The sequence below is a fragment of the Microtus oregoni genome, unplaced genomic scaffold (assembly GCF_018167655.1).
Source record: "Microtus oregoni isolate MIOR12 unplaced genomic scaffold, Mior012 000007F_ref0000211, whole genome shotgun sequence".
NCBI lineage: Eukaryota > Metazoa > Chordata > Mammalia > Rodentia > Cricetidae > Microtus > Microtus oregoni.
In genome coordinates this window covers 42,120,850-42,141,962 of record NW_024543066.1, presented here as the reverse complement: position 1 = coordinate 42,141,962, position 21,113 = coordinate 42,120,850, and the positions used below count along the sequence as shown (strand labels likewise).

General features: G+C 46.1%; 5 protein-coding genes and 2 pseudogenes across 5 annotated transcripts; 4 read left to right on the top strand and 3 right to left on the bottom strand.

The window, feature by feature from the left end:
- Positions 1-1,157: 1,157 nt before the first annotated feature.
- On the bottom strand, positions 1,158-2,075 carry LOC121450291 (annotated as a pseudogene).
- A 130-nt stretch (positions 2,076-2,205) lies between these two features.
- Positions 2,206-2,430, bottom strand: LOC121450835 (ubiquitin-like protein 5). Its single transcript, XM_041656164.1, has one exon. The coding sequence runs from the start codon at positions 2,428-2,430 to the stop codon at positions 2,206-2,208; it is 225 nt and encodes a 74-aa protein (XP_041512098.1).
- A 4,626-nt stretch (positions 2,431-7,056) lies between these two features.
- On the top strand, positions 7,057-7,281 carry LOC121450834 (ubiquitin-like protein 5). Its single transcript, XM_041656163.1, has one exon. It carries the CDS (start codon positions 7,057-7,059, stop codon positions 7,279-7,281), a length of 225 nt encoding a protein of 74 aa, XP_041512097.1.
- A 196-nt stretch (positions 7,282-7,477) lies between these two features.
- LOC121450290 lies at positions 7,478-8,329 on the top strand (annotated as a pseudogene).
- Positions 8,330-14,468: 6,139 nt separating this feature from the next.
- On the top strand, positions 14,469-14,693 carry LOC121450836 (ubiquitin-like protein 5). The gene has a single exon (XM_041656165.1). The coding sequence runs from the start codon at positions 14,469-14,471 to the stop codon at positions 14,691-14,693; it is 225 nt and encodes a 74-aa protein (XP_041512099.1).
- A 127-nt stretch (positions 14,694-14,820) lies between these two features.
- LOC121450289 (splicing factor YJU2-like) lies at positions 14,821-15,467 on the top strand. The gene is given in 2 exon segments (XM_041655119.1): positions 14,821-14,991; positions 14,994-15,467. Coding segments are annotated over 2 exon segments (645 nt in total).
- A 1,346-nt stretch (positions 15,468-16,813) lies between these two features.
- Positions 16,814-17,038, bottom strand: LOC121451092 (ubiquitin-like protein 5). Its single transcript, XM_041656594.1, has one exon. The coding sequence runs from the start codon at positions 17,036-17,038 to the stop codon at positions 16,814-16,816; it is 225 nt and encodes a 74-aa protein (XP_041512528.1).
- Between the last annotated feature and the right edge of the window lie 4,075 nt (positions 17,039-21,113).

Sequence of the window (21,113 nt, the reverse complement as noted above, 5' to 3'; positions counted from 1 at the left end):
CTGGCCTTGAACTAACAGAAATCCTCATGCCTCTGCCTCCCAAATGCTGGAACAGATGGCATGTGACACCACGCCAGCAGCATGATGTAGAGTTTATTATGTAGAGATTTGGGGACAGGCATCTGGAGAAAAAGAAACAGAAAAAGAGGCATCTTACGAGAGAGAGAGAGTCATATTTAGATGTCACCCATGGTTCTCGATCTTTCTGTGTGACATTGCTCAGTGAACGTAATTGAGAGCAGGTTTAAAAATTGAGGCTAGGGGGACTGGAGAGATGGCTCAGTGGTTAAGAGCATTAGATGTTCCTCCAAAGGTCCTGAGTTCAATTCCCAGCAACCACATGGTGCTCACAACCATCTGTAATGAGATCTGGTGCCCTCTTCAAGCATACATATAGACAGAATATTATATACATAATAAATAAATAATTTTTTAAAAAATTGAGGCCAGAAGAGGGCATCAGATCTTCTGGAGCTGGAGTTCCACATGGTGGTTCACAACCATGTTGATGCTGGGAATTGAACCTGGTTCTTCTGCAAGGGCAGCTAACTGCTTTGAACCACGGAGACATCTCTCCTGTCCCAGCCTCTGATTCTTGCCCCTCTTACTGTCTACTCCAGGCAGGCCTGGCCTCCTTACCGTTCCTTAATTATGCCACAGAGAAATTCTGCCCAAGGCTTTGCTGTGTCCCTTGACTTTCCAAAATTCTTAGTCTAGTTTATAAATGACACTAATCAAAAACAGATTGATCGGGGAAATTATTTTAATTACGTATGGACTCTTGGAAGTTCTACGGGGGAAAACGTAAGGATGCTAGCTAGCATCGTGGCCCATGTACCATCCTGAGCTACAGAAAGGAATAGCATCACGAGGCTTCCTGGAGCAAGAGACGAAGAAGGGGCGGCAGATACATAGAACAGCGTGGAAAATGAGTAGATTGTCTTGTTATGTAGATAAAAGTCTCACGACTTTGGGCTCAGTGAGAGACCGCTGACCTTGCCCAGAACTTCTCTCAATGCCAAAACGGGAAGCAAGAATGTTGGGACAATCGAAGGTCCGATGGTGGCAGACACAGTCAAGAGCACCTTGCTGAGGGTGCCTTCCTTGATCCCATCTCCTCCTCTGGTTTCTTGGGTCTGTGATGTCGCTGTAGGGGCTCAGCTGCCACTGTCTTCTCGGTCTTCATATGCACCCAGCTGGTTCAGGGAGGAGGCCCCGGGTGTGTGGAGTGCAAGGTTGCCTGTCTTCCTGCTCATGAGGGGGCCTCTGGCAGGCATAGGGAGCTGCTCTGAGCCCCCGTTGGCTTCCGCCTTCACCTTCTTTGGCACCACCAATCCGGCCAGCTGTGTCCTGCTGCCCACTGCCTCTGCCTTCCTCTTGGCCTTCGGTGCCTTGTCCAGGATGGCTGTGGGTTGGGTTTGGCTTCTGAGCGTGGTAGGGAAGGCAGAGCTTCATCTTCTGAGTCAGAATCCTCCAGAGGCCTGTGCTGGCAGTGGCAAGCCTCCTCCAGCAAGGCCACAGTCTCAAGCTCATCTTCCTCCTCCTGCTGCTGTCGCTGCTGTTTATGTGACAGGCGGTGATGCAGCAGCATGGCCGCAAAGTCCACGCCGCTGGTTCAGGTTTTCCAGCACCTCCATCTCCAGCTTCGAGTCTTTGGTGCGGTTCTCTAGGACCTTCATGGGGTTGTTCAGCTCCTCATCCTCGCGCTCCTTCTGCACACGCGTTTCCTCCTCCTCCAGGAGCTTCACAGCCTGAAAGCTGCGTGTGGCTCCATGCTCCACGGTGTAGTCCGTGTTCTTAGGGTCTGTCTTGAAGGTGATCTCGGCCAAGCAGCGCATGCACTTTTCGTAGAAGCAGAAGAGAGGCAGGCCCTGGCAGGCCTCGTTCTGGACGGTTTCCTTGCGCGCATTAAACTTCTTCCCCCTGTAGATGTATTCTCCACACGTCTTGCACCTCATGTTGAAGGGGGCCATCAGTTGAACCACATACTGCTGGTCCTTGGGTCGCATGAGTTTTGGGATCTTTGACGGGTCGAGGTCAGGTGGGGAGTATTTGTCCAGAACTTTCCCTTCTGAGATACTAGCTTCTGGAACAAAGCAGCACTGAACTTTTGATTCACATGAATGTTCAAAATGGGCATCAATACCAGTGTCAAAATGAGGGTGGGAGAGGAAGGCAAGGTAGGCAAGGAGAAGGAATTCCCGTCTACTGGTAATAAAGCTCCAGGTTCATCCCATCATGGATTTCATAATCTCCCAGAGACACGTGGTCCTTAAAAATCGTGTACCATTTTTTCAGGACTATCTTCGTCCACCGGGTGCCAGTTTGGGCTGCTATGAGTTTTTTCAAGTCCCGGACGGTGTCATCGGTGTTACATTTGACTCGGACTTTCTTCCCCAGACGGTCATTGCAAACCACCTCAATCATCATCGTGGCTGGACCTCTAACCCCTCGAACATACAGAGGACACAACTCCTAGCTGGAATGCCGAGCCCTGAGTAGCAGTGTTCTTCAGTCCCCTCGGAATTTATTAGGACAGGCGCCGCAGTTTTCTTGACGTCACTTCCTGGGCTGGCTTACTGACATACTTCACAGGCTTTAGCGTTCTCATTGGCTGTGGTATCTGACTCTTCAACCACGAATAGTACTTTCCAGGAATAGGAAAACCTAGGCCTCTGGTGGGAGCTCGAACAGTTTTTACAGACGGTTCTCCAAAAGGAAATTTTGGAGAAAAAGCTAGTTTCTCAAGGTCTATGTAGTATTCCAAACACCTGTTGGCAATGTCTCTGTCGAAGCAGCTGAAATAACAGCCTGTATTCTAGCATTACAAATGTTTCCTGATGAGCTGGGCGGTGGTGGCGCACGCCTTTAATCCCAGCACTTGGGAGGCAGAGGCAGGTGGATCTCTGTGAGTTCGAGACCAGCCTGGTCTACAAGAGCTAGTTCCAGGACAGGCTCCAAAACCACAGAGAAGCCGGGCGGTGGTGGCACACGCCTTTAATCCCAGCACTCGGGAGGCTGAGGCAGGCGGATCTCTGTGAGTTCGAGACCAGCCTGGTCTACGGAGCTAGTTCCAGGACAGGCTCCAAAGCCAGAGACAAACCCTGTCTCGAAAAACCAAAAAAAAAAAATATATATATATATATATATATTAAAAAAAACCACAGAGAAACCCTGTCTCGAAAAACCAAAAAAAAAAAAAAACAAATGTTTCCTGATGAGTCAATTAATTTATATACTGATAGTATTTACTTGCCTCAAATGATTGCTCCTTTAGACACTGCTCCTTATATTTCTCCTGTGTCCTGATAATACCACAAGAATTATGCTATCTATAATATTTATTATGGTCCAGGCACGATCCCATTTTTGTGAGTCATTTCAGAGGTCATACTCAATTACCTGGACATCTGACCCTGGGTAATCAACGCTCAGATGCATATACTCGAATATTATTTGCCAGCCCCGAAGAAAAGGCTTCTAAACACCATACAAAATATCATTGAAATGCTCGTTCTTTGCAGCACCATACTGGTTTCTCCAGAGCCACTGCCTTAGAGATGACCCCCCAATGTTCTGCCTGTGCTCCTTTTCCTAACACACCCATGGCTGGAGTTAATCCTCGTGGTCTTAGAGCGAATGACATTTGGCAGACGGATGTTACCCACCTACCCTCAGCTGGAAAGCTGAAATACATGCATGTTTCAGTTGATACTTGCTCTTAAGTAGTTTTTCCTTCGCTGTATAGCAGAGAGAAAATAAAAAATGTGACAGCTCATTGCCTGCTGGCTTTTGCTTATATGGGCTTACCTAATGGTATTAAAACAGATAATGGTCCTGCGTAGACTAGTGGAAAATTTCAAACTTTTTGTGTAAATAATGATATTAAACATATTCCAGGTATTCCATATGCCCCTACTGGACAAGCTATAGTAGAAAGAATGCCTGTGGTCATAAAGGAGTATTTCACAAAAATAAATAGGGGGGAGTATATTCTCTTTCCCAATACACAACTGGCTTCTATTTTATTTATTCTAAATTTTTTAACTGTGTGTTGTGATGGTCACTAGGCCATGGAAAGACATTGGAATAAAAGTTCTCATTCCTTAGATGAGTACGATGGAAAGACCTTATTACAGGACAACCGAAGGAGCCCACACCCCTGTTGTCTAGGGTGAGAGGAACTGTTTGTGTTTTTCCTCCAGGAACGGACAAGCCCATTTGGGTACCAGAGCAATCTGTTTGGGCTGTGGAAAAGGATGGTAAAGGATCCTGTGATGAGCCTGAGAATGTGGATAACGGAGTCCACAGAAAGCTTGTATAAGCTTGGAAAAGAATAGAGTAAAGCATGTTTTCTTGGTAGCAGCAATTTCTCAGATCGGCTCTGCTTGCTAGAGGCAAGCATGTGTTCCTCTCATCTAAGAGAGGCATCCTGACTCAGCTTTAGCTGCAAAACTCTGTAGCTCTTTTAAGAGATCCTGCCACAAAATATTTAAAGGGTGTTGAGGAAAAGCTGAATGCATGCTTTTCAGTTTTTAGGCATAGCAGAAAAAAAGGCAGCGCCATTTGAAAATGCTGGCTTTCTGGGCTGTCCTTCCAGAGCAAACTCTGACTCATTTTTCAGGCAGGCAGTCTGACTGAGTGTTGTCTGTGAGCAGAATGCTGCAGGTTGCTTGCCCGCAGTGACCTTGACATTGGCATCGAGTTGTGGCAATAAAGATGGCTACAGGCAGTACCTCTGCCATGAGGCTGGGAAGCTAAGGAATGGGTTGGATCCAGCAGTTAAGTCACGGCTTTAATCCTCTCTAAAAAGTCTTATGGTGAGAAAGAGAGATGTACAATAAAGAGAGATTCAAAGATGAATAAACCCTCTAAATGTGTAAAAAAATATGCAAACTAAAGGTTAAAGTTCTTAAAAGTAAAGAAGAAAGAAAGAGAGTAGTTGGGTGTGGTGTGACACACCTTTAATCCCAACACTTGGGAGGCAGAGGTAGATTGACCTCTGTGACTTCAAGGTGTGGTAGCCAGTACCTTTAATCCCAATGCCTGCAGGGTAGAGGCAGATGGATCTCAGTGAGTTCATGGACAGCTTGATCCACAGAGTTATTTCATTACAAAGATATACATATAACTTAGAGGTTAAAATAAAGCTGCATATAGATGGAAAATACACAGAGAATCTTGATATTGTATGCTATTATGCTCTCTTTGAATTGTTTGAATGCATATTTGAATACATTTTTAAAAAATTATTTTATGGGTATTGGTATTCTGCCTGCGTATATGTCTGTTTGAGATTATCAGATCACCTTGGAACTGAAGCTACAGACAGTTGTAAACTATCAAGTGGGTGCTGGGAATTGAACCCAGGTGCTTTGGAAGAGGAACCAGTGCTCATAACCACTGAGCCATCTCTCCAGCTCCCTTAATCTTGTTCTTATGGGGCAGCAGGAATGTGCTATAGTGCTTGTGTTGTGCCAACACACCTATTAGGTCCATTATAAGAGAATGTTCCCAGCTGGGCATGGTAGCAAATGTCTTTAATACCAGCACTTGGGAGGCAGAGGCAGGCAGATCTCTACAGAGTGAGTTTCAAGACAGCCAAAGCTACACGGAGAAACCCTGTCTTGAAAAACCCCACACTCACACACACGCACAAATTCCTGTTTACTGGTTGTTTACACTGTTCGCTTTTCTTTTTCCCATTAAACCAGTCTGGCCTCGAACTCAGAGATCCAGCTTCCTCTGCCTCCCAAACCCTGGGATTAAAGGCCTTTGCCACCACTGCCCGGCTGGCGCATATTCTTCATTAATTTTTGACTTGGGAGGGCCCAGCCCATGGCAGGCAGGGTTGGTGCCATCCCTGATCAAATGGTCCTTTGTAGTATAAGAATGCAGGTTGAGCAGCCATGGGAACAAGCCAGTAAGCAGCAGTCCTCTGGGGCCTGTTACAACCCACACCTCCAGGTTCTGGCCTTGAGTTCTTGCCCTGACTTCCTTCAGTTGTGGACTGTGACTTAGAACTGTAAGCTAGAGTAAGCCTTTTCCTCCCCACGTTTCTTTTGGTGTTTATCACAACAATAAGAACCTAGGAAAGACAGGAGGGCAGAGCAGAGCTTGTGGGGCTTGGTTCTCCTGCTCAGTTCCTCAGGCTTGGTGGCAATGAACTTTAAGTGAGGATGACCTTGAACTCTTGATTCTCCTGCATCTACCCCCCAAATTCAACATTACACCGCCATACCCAGATCTTCATAACACATTTTTATGACCTGCTTACTCAGACCCAAAAAGAAAAGAAAACACAAGTCACTGTTTGGTACTTGGCTAGGACTGTTCAACTATTTTCTTTTTTTTTTTTTTCTTTTTTGGTTTTTCGAGACAGGGTTTCTCTCTGGTTTTGGAGCCTGTCCTGGAACTAGCTCCGTAGACCAGGCTGGTCTCGAACTCACAGAGATCCGCCTGCCTCGGCCTCCCGAGTGCTGGGATTAAAGGCGTGTGCCACCACCGCCCGGCTTCTCTGTGGTTTTGGAGCCTGTCCTGGAACTAGCTCTTGTAGACCAGGCTGGTCTCGAACTCACAGAGATCCACCTGCCTCTGCCTCCCAAGTGCTGGGATTAAAGGCGTGCGCCACCACCGCCCAGCTCATCAGGAAACATTTGTAATGCTAGAATACAGGCTGTTATTTCAGCTGCTTCGACAGAGACATTGCCAACAGGTGTTTGGAATACTACATAGACCTTGAGAAACTAGCTTTTTCTCCAAAATTTCCTTTTGGAGAACCGTCTGTAAAAACTGTTCGAGCTCCCACCAGAGGCCTAGGTTTTCCTATTCCTGGAAAGTACTATTCGTGGTTGAAGAGTCAGATACCACAGCCAATGAGAACGCTAAAGCCTGTGAAGTATGTCAGTAAGCCAGCCCAGGAAGTGACGTCAAGAAAACTGCGGCGCCTGTCCTAATAAATTCCGAGGGGACTGAAGAACACTGCTACTCAGGGCTCGGCATTCCAGCTAGGAGTTGTGTCCTCTGTATGTTCGAGGGGTTAGAGGTCCAGCCACGATGATGATTGAGGTTTTTTGCAATGACCGTCTGGGGAAGAAAGTCCGCGTCAAATGTGACACCGATGACACCGTCCGGGACTTGAAAAAACTCATAGCGGCCCAAACTGGCACCCGGTGGACGAAGATAGTCCTGAAAAAATGGTACACGATTTTTAAGGACCACGTGTCTCTGGGAGATTATGAAATCCATGATGGGATGAACCTGGAGCTTTATTACCAGTAGATGGGAATTCCTTCTCCTTGCCTACCTTGCCTTCCTCTCCCACCCTCATTTTGACACTGGTATTGATGCCCATTTTGAACATTCATGTGAATCAAAAGTTCAGTGCTGCTTTGTTCCAGAAGCTAATATCTCAGAAGGGAAAGTTCTGGACAAATACTCCCCACCTGACCTCGACCCGTCAAAGATCCCAAAACTCATGCGACCCAAGGACCAGCAGTATGTGGTTCAACTGATGGCCCCCTTCAACATGAGGTGCAAGACGTGTGGAGAATACATCTACAGGGGGAAGAAGTTTAATGCGCGCAAGGAAACCGTCCAGAACGAGGCCTGCCAGGGCCTGCCTCTCTTCTGCTTCTACGAAAAGTGCATGCGCTGCTTGGCCGAGATCACCTTCAAGACAGACCCTAAGAACACGGACTACACCATGGAGCATGGAGCCACACGCAGCTTTCAGGCTGTGAAGCTCCTGGAGGAGGAGGAAACGCGTGTGCAGAAGGAGCGCGAGGATGAGGAGCTGAACAACCCCATGAAGGTCCTAGAGAACCGCACCAAAGACTCGAAGCTGGAGATGGAGGTGCTGGAAAACCTGAACCAGCGGCGTGGACTTTGCGGCCATGCTGCTGCATCACCGCCTGTCACATAAACAGCAGCGACAGCAGCAGGAGGAGGAAGATGAGCTTGAGACTGTGGCCTTGCTGGAGGAGGCTTGCCACTGCCAGCACAGGCCTCTGGAGGATTCTGACTCAGAAGATGAAGCTCTGCCTTCCCTACCACGCTCAGAAGCCAAACCCAACCCACAGCCATCCTGGACAAGGCACCGAAGGCCAAGAGGAAGGCAGAGGCAGTGGGCAGCAGGACACAGCTGGCCGGATTGGTGGTGCCAAAGAAGGTGAAGGCGGAAGCCAACGGGGGCTCAGAGCAGCTCCCTATGCCTGCCAGAGGCCCCCTCATGAGCAGGAAGACAGGCAACCTTGCACTCCACACACCCGGGGCCTCCTCCCTGAACCAGCTGGGTGCATATGAAGACCGAGAAGACAGTGGCAGCTGAGCCCCTACAGCGACATCACAGACCCAAGAAACCAGAGGAGGAGATGGGATCAAGGAAGGCACCCTCAGCAAGGTGCTCTTGACTGTGTCTGCCACCATCGGACCTTCGATTGTCCCAACATTCTTGCTTCCCGTTTTGGCATTGAGAGAAGTTCTGGGCAAGGTCAGCGGTCTCTCACTGAGCCCAAAGTCGTGAGACTTTTATCTACATAACAAGACAATCTACTCATTTTCCACGCTGTTCTATGTATCTGCCGCCCCTTCTTCGTCTCTTGCTCCAGGAAGCCTCGTGATGCTATTCCTTTCTGTAGCTCAGGATGGTACATGGGCCACGATGCTAGCTAGCATCCTTACGTTTTCCCCCGTAGAACTTCCAAGAGTCCATACGTAATTAAAATAATTTCCCCGATCAATCTGTTTTTGATTAGTGTCATTTATAAACTAGACTAAGAATTTTGGAAAGTCAAGGGACACAGCAAAGCCTTGGGCAGAATTTACTGTTCTCTGAGGCATAATTAAGGAACGGTAAGGAGGCCAGGCCTGCCTGGAGTAGACAGTAAGAGGGGCAAGAATCAGAGGCTGGGGACTGGAGAGATGGCTCCGTGGTTCAAAGCAGTTAGCATCCCTTGCAGAGGAACCAGGTTCAGTTCCCAGCATCCACATGGTGGTTCCCAACTATGTGTAACTCCAGCTCCAAAAGATCTGATGCCCTCTTCTGGCCTCAGTTTTTAAACCTGCTCTAAATTATGTTCACCGAGCAATGTCACAGAAAGATCGAGAACTATGGGTGACATCTAAATATGACTCTCTCTCTCTCTCTCTCTCATAAGATGCCTCTTTTTCTGTTTCTTTTTCTCCAGATAATTGTCCCCAAATCTCTACATAATAAACTTTACATCATGTTGCTGGCGTGGTGACACATGCCATCTGTTCCAGCATTTGGGAGGCAGAGGCAGGAGGATTTCTGTGAGTTCAAGGCCAGCATGGTGAATTCTAGGATAGCCAGGTCTATGTAGAGAAGTCCTATGAAATAATCAACTTGTGTGCTCTGTTTCTCTGACCTCTGACATATTCCTACCATGCAGTCAGGATATCAGACTGCATTTGAACGGAGGGTCCATGTCCAGTTTCAATTTCATTTTTGAGACAGGGTCTCACGTTGCCTCAAACTCAGCATGTAGATGAATGATGGCGTTGAATTTCCAGTCCTTATGCTTCTACCTTACAGGTGCCAAATGACAAGCATGAGCACCACACTTGGTTTATATGATCCTGGGAATCAAACACAGGGTTTTGCTGCATTGAGGCAAATGCTGTACTCATGGAGCAATATCTCCAACCTTCACAGAAAACTCTGAACAACAGCCAGGGCAGCCTTATCAGAGACTTGGGTGTCAAAACTTACTATGACCAAGAAGAAGGGATGGCGACTTTTAGGCCAAGTCTAGGCAGTGTGGGCAGACAAAAGGCAGGGTACTAGCCCCTTCTCTAAACACAATAGTTTTCTGCTCGGATTGATAGATCTGCAACCAGCTACCTAAACGGAGCCTGTGTATGAGCAGAGCAACTGGGTAGATGCGCAGTGAATGGTGGTTACTCCAAGGTGGAGGTGTCTCCCACCTGTAACCTCAGACAATCCCAAGCCCACAGCAGGCAGCTGGGCAGGACATGCTGAAGCGCTGTAAGACACGAGAAGATAGGACCGAAGGAGGCAGAGGTTGCTGGAAAGGGTGACTATAACAGACAGGTGGGGCATGGCTGTCACTGGGAACAGTTGCTCGGGTCAGAAGGAGGAGGCCCAGGGCGGTGTGTGCAGAGTGTAACCACTGTACCCACAGAGCCAGCTGTCAGCCACTCAAGCTCAGCCAACAGCCTAAGGATCAGGGCGACACCCTATGTCAGCTGCTGGGTCTAGACAGCTGCTTCTAGGACAGTGGGAGGGGAAGGTGGGAGGTCAGAGTCTGTGAGAGGACCCGAGGAAAGACAAGCTGAACATGTTCCATGAGGGGAGAGAAAACTGCATAAACCACAAGCCCTAGGGGAAAACATATAAGAATTATTGGGCCGGGTGGTGGTGGCACACGCCTTTAATCCCAGCACTTGTGAGGCTGAGGCAGGCGGATCTCTGTGAGTTCGAGACCAGCCTGGTCTACAAGAGCTAGTTCCAGGACAGGCTCTAAAACCACAGAGAAACCCTGTCTCGAAAAACAAAAAAAACAAAAAAAACAAAAAAAACAAAAATTATTGGGCAAGACTCTAATGCGGAATGCAAATACATTACTACAGAGCCCAAAAGAGGGTTCTTAAAAACCTGGAGAGTGTGCCCTGGAACGGTCAGGAGTGCCACTTTACAAGTGATACAAAGAGATTTGCTCTCCTTCAGATTCATCAAGAGGTTCAAGGCATTTTTTATTTCAAATTAAAATTAAAAGAGGAAGCCGGGCGGTGGTGGCACATGCCTTAATCCCAGCACTCGGGAGGCATAGGCAGGGCGATCTTTGTGATTTCGAGACCAGCCTGGTCTACAAAACTAGTTCCAGAACAAGCTTCCAAACCACAGAGAAACCCTGAGTCGAAAAACCAAAAAAAAAAAAAAAAAAAAAAAAAAAAAAAGAAAATAGTTGAACAGTCCTAGCCAAGTACCAAACAGTGACTTGTGTTTTCTTTTCTTTTTGGGTCTGAGTAAGCAGGTCATAAAAATGTGTTATGAAGATCTGGGTATGGCGGTGTAATGTTGAATTTGGGGGGTAGATGCAGGAGAATCAAGAGTTCAAGGTCATCCTCACTTAAAGTTCATTGCCACCAAGCCTGAGGAACTGAGCAGGAGAACCAAGCCCCACAAGCTCTGCTCTGCCCTCCTGTCTTTCCTAGGTTCTTATTGTTGTGATAAACACCAAAAGAAACGTGGGGAGGAAAAGGCTTACTCTAGCTTACAGTTCTAAGTCACAGTCCACAACTGAAGGAAGTCAGGGCAAGAACTCAAGGCCAGAACCTGGAGGTGTGGGTTGTAACAGGCCCCAGAGGACTGCTGCTTACTGGCTTGTTCCCATGGCTGCTCAACCTGCATTCTTATACTACAAAGGACCATTTGATCAGGGATGGCACCAACCCTGCCTGCCATGGGCTGGGCCCTCCCAAGTCAAAAATTAATGAAGAATATGCGCCAGCCGGGCAGTGGTGGCAAAGGCCTTTAATCCCAGGGTTTGGGAGGCAGAGGAAGCTGGATCTCTGAGTTCGAGGCCAGACTGGTTTAATGGGAAAAAGAAAAGCGAACAGTGTAAACAACCAGTAAACAGGAATTTGTGCGTGTGTGTGAGTGTGGGGTTTTTCAAGACAGGGTTTCTCCGTGTAGCTTTGGCTGTCTTGAAACTCACTCTGTAGAGATCTGCCTGCCTCTGCCTCCCAAGTGCTGGTATTAAAGACATTTGCTACCATGCCCAGCTGGGAACATTCTCTTATAATGGACCTAATAGGTGTGTTGGCACAACACAAGCACTATAGCACATTCCTGCTGCCCCATAAGAACAAGATTAAGGGAGCTGGAGAGATGGCTCAGTGGTTATGAGCACTGGTTCCTCTTCCAAAGCACCTGGGTTCAATTCCCAGCACCCACTTGATAGTTTACAACTGTCTGTAGCTTCAGTTCCAAGGTGATCTGACATTCTCAAACAGCCATATATGCAGGCAGAACACCAATACCCATAAAATAATTTTTTAAAAATGTATTCAAATATGCATTCAAACAATTCAAAGAGAGCATAATAGCATACAATATCAAGATTCTCTGTGTATTTTCCATCTATATGCAGCTTTATTTTAACCTCTAAGTTATATGTATATCTTTGTAATGAAATAACTCTGTGGATCAAGCTGTCCATGAACTCACTGAGATCCATCTGCCTCTACCCTGCAGGCATTGGGATTAAAGGTACTGGCTACCACACCTTGAAGTCACAGAGGTCAATCTACCTCTGCCTCCCAAGTGTTGGGATTAAAGGTGTGTCACACCACACCCAACTACTCTCTTTCTTTCTTCTTTACTTTTAAGAACTTTAACCTTTAGTTTGCATATTTTTTTGACACATTTAGAGGGTTTATTCATCTTTGAATCTCTCTTTATTGTACATCTCTCTTTCTCACCATAAGACTTTTTAGAGAGGATTAAAGCCGTGACTTAACTGCTGGATCCAACCCATTCCTTAGCTTCCCAGCCTCATGGCAGAGGTACTGCCTGTAGCCATCTTTATTGCCACAACTCGATGCCAATGTCAAGGTCACTGCGGGCAAGCAACCTGCAGCATTCTGCTCACAGACAACACTCAGTCAGACTGCCTGCCTGAAAAATGAGTCAGAGTTTGCTCTGGAAGGACAGCCCAGAAAGCCAGCATTTTCAAATGGCGCTGCCTTTTTTTCTGCTATGCCTAAAAACTGAAAAGCATGCATTCAGCTTTTCCTCAACACCCTTTAAATATTTTGTGGCAGGATCTCTTAAAAGAGCTACAGAGTTTTGCAGCTAAAGCTGAGTCAGGATGCCTCTCTTAGATGAGAGGAACACATGCTTGCCTCTAGCAAGCAGAGCCGATCTGAGAAATTGCTGCTACCAAGAAAACATGCTTTACTCTATTCTTTTCCAAGCTTATACAAGCTTTCTGTGGACTCCGTTATCCACATTCTCAGGCTCATCACAGGATCCTTTACCATCCTTTTCCACAGCCCAAACAGATTGCTCTGGTACCCAAATGGGCTTGTCCGTTCCTGGAGGAAAAACACAAACAGTTCCTCTCACCCTAGACAACAGGGGTGTGGGCTCCTTCGGTTGTCCTGTAATAAGGTCTTTCCATCGTACTCATCTAAGGAATGAGAACTTTTATTCCAATGTCTTTCCATGGCCTAGTGACCATCACAACACACAGTTAAAAAATTTAGAATAAATAAAATAGAAGCCAGTTGTGTATTGGGAAAGAGAATATACTCCCCCCTATTTATTTTTGTGAAATACTCCTTTATGACCACAGGCATTCTTTCTACTATAGCTTGTCCAGTAGGGGCATATGGAATACCTGGAATATGTTTAATATCATTATTTACACAAAAAGTTTGAAATTTTCCACTAGTCTACGCAGGACCATTATCTGTTTTAATACCATTAGGTAAGCCCATATAAGCAAAAGCCAGCAGGCAATGAGCTGTCACATTTTTTATTTTCTCTCTGCTATACAGCGAAGGAAAAACTACTTAAGAGCAAGTATCAACTGAAACATGCATGTATTTCAGCTTTCCAGCTGAGGGTAGGTGGGTAACATCCGTCTGCCAAATGTCATTCGCTCTAAGACCACGAGGATTAACTCCAGCCATGGGTGTGTTAGGAAAAGGAGCACAGGCAGAACATTGGGGGGTCATCTCTAAGGCAGTGGCTCTGGAGAAACCAGTATGGTGCTGCAAAGAACGAGCATTTCAATGATATTTTGTATGGTGTTTAGAAGCCTTTTCTTCGGGGCTGGCAAATAATATTCGGGTATATGCATCTGCGAGTTGACTATCTTTGGTTAGTGGTCCAGGTAATTGAGTATGACCTCTAATATGACTCACAAAAATGGGATCCCGCCTGACCACAATAAATATTGTAGACAGCATACTTGTTAACAATTGTTATAATTGTTATTATCAGGCCACTGGAGAAATATAAGGAGCACTTTCTAAAGGAGCAATCATTTGAGACAAGTAAATACTATCAGTATATAAATTAATTGACTCATCAGGAAACATTTGTAATGCTAAAATACAGGCTATTATTATTTCAGCTGCTTGGGCAGAGAAATTGCCAACAGGTGTTTGGAATACTAGACCTGGAGAAACTGCCACAGCATTGCCTTTTGGAGAACTGTCTCCCACCAGAGGCCTAGGTTTTCCTATTCCTGGAAAGTACTATTCGAGGTTGAAGAGTCAGATACCACAGCCAATGAGAACGCTAAAGCCTGTGAAGTATGTCAGTAAGCCAGCTCAGGAAGTGACGTCAAGAAAATTGCGGCGCCTGTCCTAATAAATTCCGAGGGGACTGAAGAACACTGCTACTCAGGGCTCGGCGTTAGAACTAGGAACTGTGTCCTCTGTATGTTCGAGGGGTTAGAGGTCCAGCCACGATGATGATTGAGGTGGTTTGCAATGACCGTCTGGGGAAGAAAGTCCGCGTCAAATGTGACACCGATGACACCGTCCGGGACTTGAAAAAACTCATAGCGGCCCAAACTGGCACCCGGTGGACGAAGATAGTCCTGAAAAAATGGTACACGATTTTTAAGGACCACGTGTCTCTGGGAGATTATGAAATCCATGATGGGATGAACCTGGAGCTTTATTACCAGTAGACGGGAATTCCTTCTCCTTGCCTACCCTGCCTTCCTCTCCCACCCTCATTTATACACTGGTATTGATCCCCATTTTGTACATTCACGTTTAACAAATCTTCAGTGCTGCTTTGTTCCTGAAGCGAATATGTCAGAACGGAAAGTTCTAAACAAATACTCCCCACCTGACTTCGACCCGTCAAAGATCCCAAAACTGAAGCGACCCAAGGACCGGCAGTACGTGGTTCGAATGATGGCCCCCTTCAACATGAGGTGCAAGACGTGTGGAGAATACATCTACAGGGGGAAGAAGTTCAACACACGCGAAAGGAAACCATCCAGAAGGAGTCTTGCCTGGGCCTGCCTGTCTTCTGCTTGTACATCAATTGCATGCACTGCTTGGCCGAGATCACCTTCAAGACAGACCCTGAGAACAGGGACTACACCGTGGAGCATGGAGCCACAAGCAGCTTCCAGGCCGAGAAGCTCCTGGAGGAGGAGGAAAAGCGTGTGCAGAAGGAGCGCGAGGATGAGGAGCTGAACAACCCCATGAAGGTCCTAGAGAACTGCACCAAAGACTCGATGCTGGAGATGGAGGTGCTGGAAAACCTGCAGGAGCTGAAGGACTTGAACCAGCGGCAGGCACATGTGGACTTTGAGGCCACGCTGCTGCAGCACCGCCTGTGGCAGGAACAGCGGGGACACCAGCTGCAGGAGGAAGATGAGCTTGAGAATGTGGCCTTGCTGGAGGTGGCGAGCATCTGTGAAAAACGGCAGTTGGTTATCAAAAGATGAAATTCCAGTTCCAGGGGATCTGATGCCTTTTTTGGCTTCCATGGGCAATCCTGTCGTTTATATAGACATCCTCAGCGGGCGGTCGTGGCGCATGCCTTTAATCCCAGGACTAGGCAGGCAAAGGTAGGTGGGTCTTTGTGAGTTCGAGGCCAGCCTGGTTAGAGGAGCTAGTTCCAGGACAGGAACCAGAAGCTACGGAGAAACCCTGTCTCGAATATCCAAAAAAAAAAAAAAAAGACACCCTCACAAACAAAAACAAAATATATATATACCTAAAATAATCACAATAATTTTATGTTTTGTTTTTTTTGAGACAGCGTTTTTCTGTATCTTGGAGGCTTGTTGTGGAACTAGCTTTTGTAGACCAGGCTGGCCTCGAACTCAGATATCCACCTGCCTCTGCCTCCCAAGTGCTGGGATTAAAGGTGTGTGCCACCTCCCCCTGGCTCATCTTACCTTTTAAAAGGAAAAGAAATTATGAATATCCTTACAAACCCATAAAGCATTTTTTAGGGTAATTAGAAACGAAATAAGCAAGAAACCAATCGGGAAGGGAGGTCACATAATCTATGGCACCTGCGGGTGATACCAGGACCATTTTTTTTTTTATGTTTTGTCTCTGTTTGCCTGGTTCAGAGCTGGGAGTGACACCCAGGTCCCCAAATTTTGTTGATGAGAGGCCTATTCCTGAGCTATACATCCTGAAACACTGGCCTTAACTGCTAAGGCATTAACTGACTTAAAGATGAGGTGGGAACCAGGGGCCATTGGAAGAGAGGAGGGCAGATTCAATTCATGCTTTCTAAAGACAATTTGAGCCATAAAAAATAAGTAGGAACATACCCTATTGGCTCCTGCAGTAATCCTAGAGAGAATTCTCAGGAGAGCAGTTACAATAGCATCAGAGACTCTGCAGCTGCAGGCTAGATAAAGTAATCAGCAGTAAAGGGTAAAGGGGTGGAGACACTCACTGTTCCTTGTCTACAGGCACTTGAGGAGTTAGTTCCCTTGATCCTCTGGGCCACAGAGTCCAGAGACTTCCACTCAGGAAAAGCCTTTGACACAGAAAAGAGTTTCATAAAAATCAGCATGAAGCAGAGTTGAAGTTTGAAGAGTTGAAGCATGAAGCTGCCCGGTTCTTGGGCATCTTGAGTTTCAGGATCTTTGACGAGTAGAAGTCAGGTGGGGAGTATTTCTTTTGAACTTTCCGTTCTGACGTATTCGCTTCTGTAACAAAGCAGCACTGAACTTTTGATTCACATGAATGTTAAAAATGGGCATCTATACCAGTGTCAAAATGAGGGTGGGAGAGGAAGGCAGGGTAGGCAAGGAGAAGGAATTCCCGTCTACTGGTAATAAAGCTCCAGGTTCATCCCATCATGGATTTCATAATCTCCCAGAGACACGTGGTCCTTAAATATCGTATACCATTTTTTCAGGACTATCTTCGTCCACCGGGTGCCAGTTTGGGCTGCTATGAGTTTTTTCAAGTTCTCGATGGTGTCATTGGTATTACATTTGACGCGGACTTTCTTCCCCAGACGGTCATTGCAAACCACCTCAATCATCATCGTGGCTGGACCTCTAACCCCTCAAATTACAGACGACCCAGCTCCTAGTTCTAATGCAGAGCCCTGAGAAGCAGTGTTCTTCGGTCCTCTCAGAATTTATTAGGTCAGGCGCCTCAGTTTTCTTGACGTCACTTCCTGGGCTGGCTTACTGACATACTTCACAGGCTTTAGCGTTCTCATTGGCTGTGGTATCTGACTCTTCAACCTCGAATAGTACTTTCCAGAAATAGTAAAACCTAGGCCTCTGGTGGGAGCTCGAACAGTTTTTACAGACGGTTCTCCAAAAGGAAATTTTGGAAGAAAAGCTAGTTTCTCAAGGTCTATGTAGTATTCCAAACACCTGTTGGCAATGTCTCTGTCGAAGCAGCTGAAATAACAGCCTGTATTCTAGCATTACAAATGTTTTCTGATGAGTCAATTAATTTATATACTGGTAGTATTTACTTGTCTCAAATGATTGCTCCTTTAGAAACTGCTCCTCATATTTTCCCTCTGTCCTGATAATACAACAACAATTATGCTGTCTACAATATTTCTTATGGTCGAGGCGGGATCCCATTTTTGTGAGTCATATGAGAGGTCATACTCAATTACCTGGACCTCTGACCGAGGGTAGTCAAGTTGCAGATACATATACCTGAATGTTATTTGCCAGCCCCGAAGTAAAGGCTTCTAAACTCCATAAAAAATACACTGAAATGCAAGTTCTTTGCAGGACCATACTGGTTTCTCCAGAGCCACTGCCTTCCAAATGATCTCCCAATGTTCTGCCTGTGCTCCTTTTCATAACACACCCATGGCTGGAGTTAATCCCCGTGGTCTTAGACCGAATGACATTTGGCAGATGGATGTTACCCATCTACCATTAGCAGGAAAGCTGAAATATATGCATGTTTCAGTTGATACTTGCTCTAAAGTAGTTTTTGCTTTGCTGTATAGTGGAGAGAAAATGAAGGATGTGACAGCTCATTGCCTGCTGGCCTTTGCTTATATGGGCTTACCTAACGTTATTAAAACAGATAATGGTCCTGCATAGACTAGTGGAAAATTTCAAACCTTCTGTGTAAGTAATGATATTAAACATCTGGCAGGTATTCCATATAAGCCTGCTGGACAAGCTATAGTAGAAAGAGTGCATATGGTCATAAAACAGTATTCCACAAAAATAAATAGTTGGGAGTATATTCTCTATTCTCTCTCCCAATAAACAATTGGCTTCTATTTTATTCATCCGTGATTTTTTAACTGTGGATCGTGAGGTTCACTCAACCATGGAGAGACATTGAAATAAAAGTTCTCATTCCTTAGGATGGGGACGATGGAATGAACTTCCTACAGGACAATGGAAGGAGCCCACGCCCCTGTTTGCTAGGGTGACAGGAGCTGTTTGTGTTTTTCCTCCAGAAACGGACAAGCCCATTTGGGTACCAGAGTGATTTGTTCGGGCTGTGGAAAAGGATGGGAAAGGATCATGTGAGAGCCTGAGAATGTGGATAACTGACTCCACAGAAAGCTTGAGAAAGCTTGGAAAAGGATAGAGTAAAACATGTTTTCTTGGTAGCAGCAATTTCTCAGGTCTGCTCTGCTTGCTAAAGGCAAGCATGTGTTCCTCTCATCTAAGACAGGTTTCCTGACTCAGCTTCAGCTGCAAAACCCTGCAGCTCTGTTAAGGGATGCTGCCAAGAGAAACTTAAATAGTGTCGATGAAAAACTGGACTCATGCTTTTTAGTTTTCAGCCATAGCACAAAAAAAAGCTGTGCTGTTTGTAAATGCTGGCTTTCTGGGCTGTCCTTCCAGGGCAAACTGTGACTCTTTTTTCATGCAGACAGTCTGACTGAGTGTGGTCTGTGAGCAGAATGCTGCAGCTTGCTCGCTGTCAGGGACCTTGAACCACCACACAGTTGTGGCAATAAAAATGGCTACAGCCAGTACCTCTGCCATGAGGCTGGGAAGCTAAGGGAGAGGATTGGATCCAGCCCTCAAAGTCACGGCTTTAATCCTCTCCAAAAAGATCCATGTAGTCAGAAAGAGAGATATACAGCAGAGAGAGATTCAAAGATGAAGAAAACTTCTAAATAATGTGTTAAAAATATATGCAGGCTACAGGTTAAAGTTCTTAAAAGTACAGAAGAAAGAAAGAGGGGGCTGGAGAGATGGCTCAGAGGTTAAGAGCATTGCCTGCTCTTCCAAAGGTCCTGAGTTCAATTCCCAGCAACCACATGGTGGCTCACAACCATCTGTGATGAGGTCTGGTGCCCTCTTCTGGCCTTCACACACACACACAGACAGAATATTGTATACATAATAAATCAATAAATATTAAAAAAAAAGAAAGAAAGAGAGTAGTTGGGTGTGGTGGTACACACCTTTAATCCCAACACTTGGGAGGCGGAGGTAGATTGACCTCTGTGACTTCAAGGTGCGGTAGCACGAACCTTTAATCCCAATGCCTGGGAGGCAGAAACAGATGGATCTCTCTGAGTTCAAGGTGTGGTAGCTCACACCTTTAATCCTAGCACTGGGGAGGCAGAGTCGGGTGGATCTACAGAGTTATTCACACCTTTAATCCTAGCTGGGGAGGCAAGGACAGCCTAGTCTACAGAGTTATTCCAGGACAAAGATGTACAGAGAATTTAGAGGTTAAAATAAAGCCGCATATAGATGGAAAATACACAGAGAATCTTGATACTGTATGTTATTATGCTCTCTTTGAAATGTTTGAATGCACAATAGAATACATTTTAAAAAATGATTTATTTTATGGGTATTGGTATTCTGCCTGCATATATGGCTGTTTGAGAATGTCAGATCACCTTGGAACTGAAGCTACAGACAGTTGTAAACTGTCAAGTGGGTGCTAGGAATTGAACCCAGGTGCTCTGGAAGAGGAACCAGTGCTCATAACCACTGAGCCATCTCTCCAGCTCCCTTAATCTTGTTCTTATGGGGCAGCAGGAATGTGCTATAGTGCTTGTGTTGTGCCAACACACCTATTAGGTCCATTATAAGAGAATGTTCCCAGCTGGGCATGGTAGCAAATGCCTTTAATACCAGCACTTGGGAGGCAGAGGCAGGCAGATCTCTGTGATTTTTAAGGCCCACTGGTCTACAGAGTGAGTTTCAGGACAGCCAAAGGTACACAGAGAAGCCCTGTCTTTAAAAACCCACACACACACATACAGACACACACACACACACACACACACACACACAAATTCCTGTTTACTGGTTGCTTACACTGTTCGGTTTTCTTTTTCCCCTTAAACCGGGCTGGCCTTGAACTCAGAGATCCAGCTTCCTCTGCCTCCCAAACCCTGGGATTAATGGCGCTCGCTACCACTGCCCAGCTGGTGCATATTCTTGATTAATGATTGACTTGGGAGGGCCCAGCCCATGGCAGGCAGGGTTAGTGCCATCTCTGGCCAGGTGGTCCTTTGTAGTATAAGAAAGCAGGTTGAGCAGCCGTGGGAACAGGCAGTAAGCAGCACTCCTCTGGGGCCAGTTTCAACCCCTGCCTTCAGGATCTGGCTTTGAGCACTTGGCCTGACCTCATTCAGTGATGGACTTTGAATTAGAACTGTAAGCTAGAGTATGCTTCTCCTCCCTTTTGGGGTTTATCACTACAATAAGAACCTAGGAAAGACAGGAGGGCAGAGCAGAGCTTGTGGTGCTTGGTTCTCCTGCTCAACCTCAGGCTTGGTGGCAATGAACTTTAAGTGAGGATGACCTTGAACTCTTGATTCTCCTGCCTCTACTCCCCAAATTCTGGGGTTATAAACATTACACCGCCATACCCAGATCTTCATAACACATTTTTATGACGAGCTTACTCAGATCCAGAAAGAAAAGAAAACACAAGTCACTGTTTGGTACTTGCCTAGAACTGCATCAACTATTTTCTTGTGGCTTTAATGTGGCGGTGTTTTTTTCCTCTTGTAATTTTAATTTAAAAAAAAAAAATGCCTTGTACCTCTTGATGAATCTGGAGGAGAGCAAATCTCTTTGTATTACTTGTAAAGTGGCACTCCTGACCGTTCCAGGGCACACTCTCCAGGTTTTTAAGAACCCTCTTTG

What these genes read in the sequence shown, in the direction of transcription:
- LOC121450836 (XM_041656165.1), top strand. Translation starts at nt 14,469, where the DNA reads ATGATGATTGAGGTGGTTTGCAATGACCGTCTGGGGAAGAAAGTCCGC.
- LOC121451092 (XM_041656594.1), bottom strand. Translation starts at nt 17,038, where the DNA reads ATGATGATTGAGGTGGTTTGCAATGACCGTCTGGGGAAGAAAGTCCGC.
- LOC121450834 (XM_041656163.1), top strand. Translation starts at nt 7,057, where the DNA reads ATGATGATTGAGGTTTTTTGCAATGACCGTCTGGGGAAGAAAGTCCGC.
- LOC121450835 (XM_041656164.1), bottom strand. Translation starts at nt 2,430, where the DNA reads ATGATGATTGAGGTGGTTTGCAATGACCGTCTGGGGAAGAAAGTCCGA.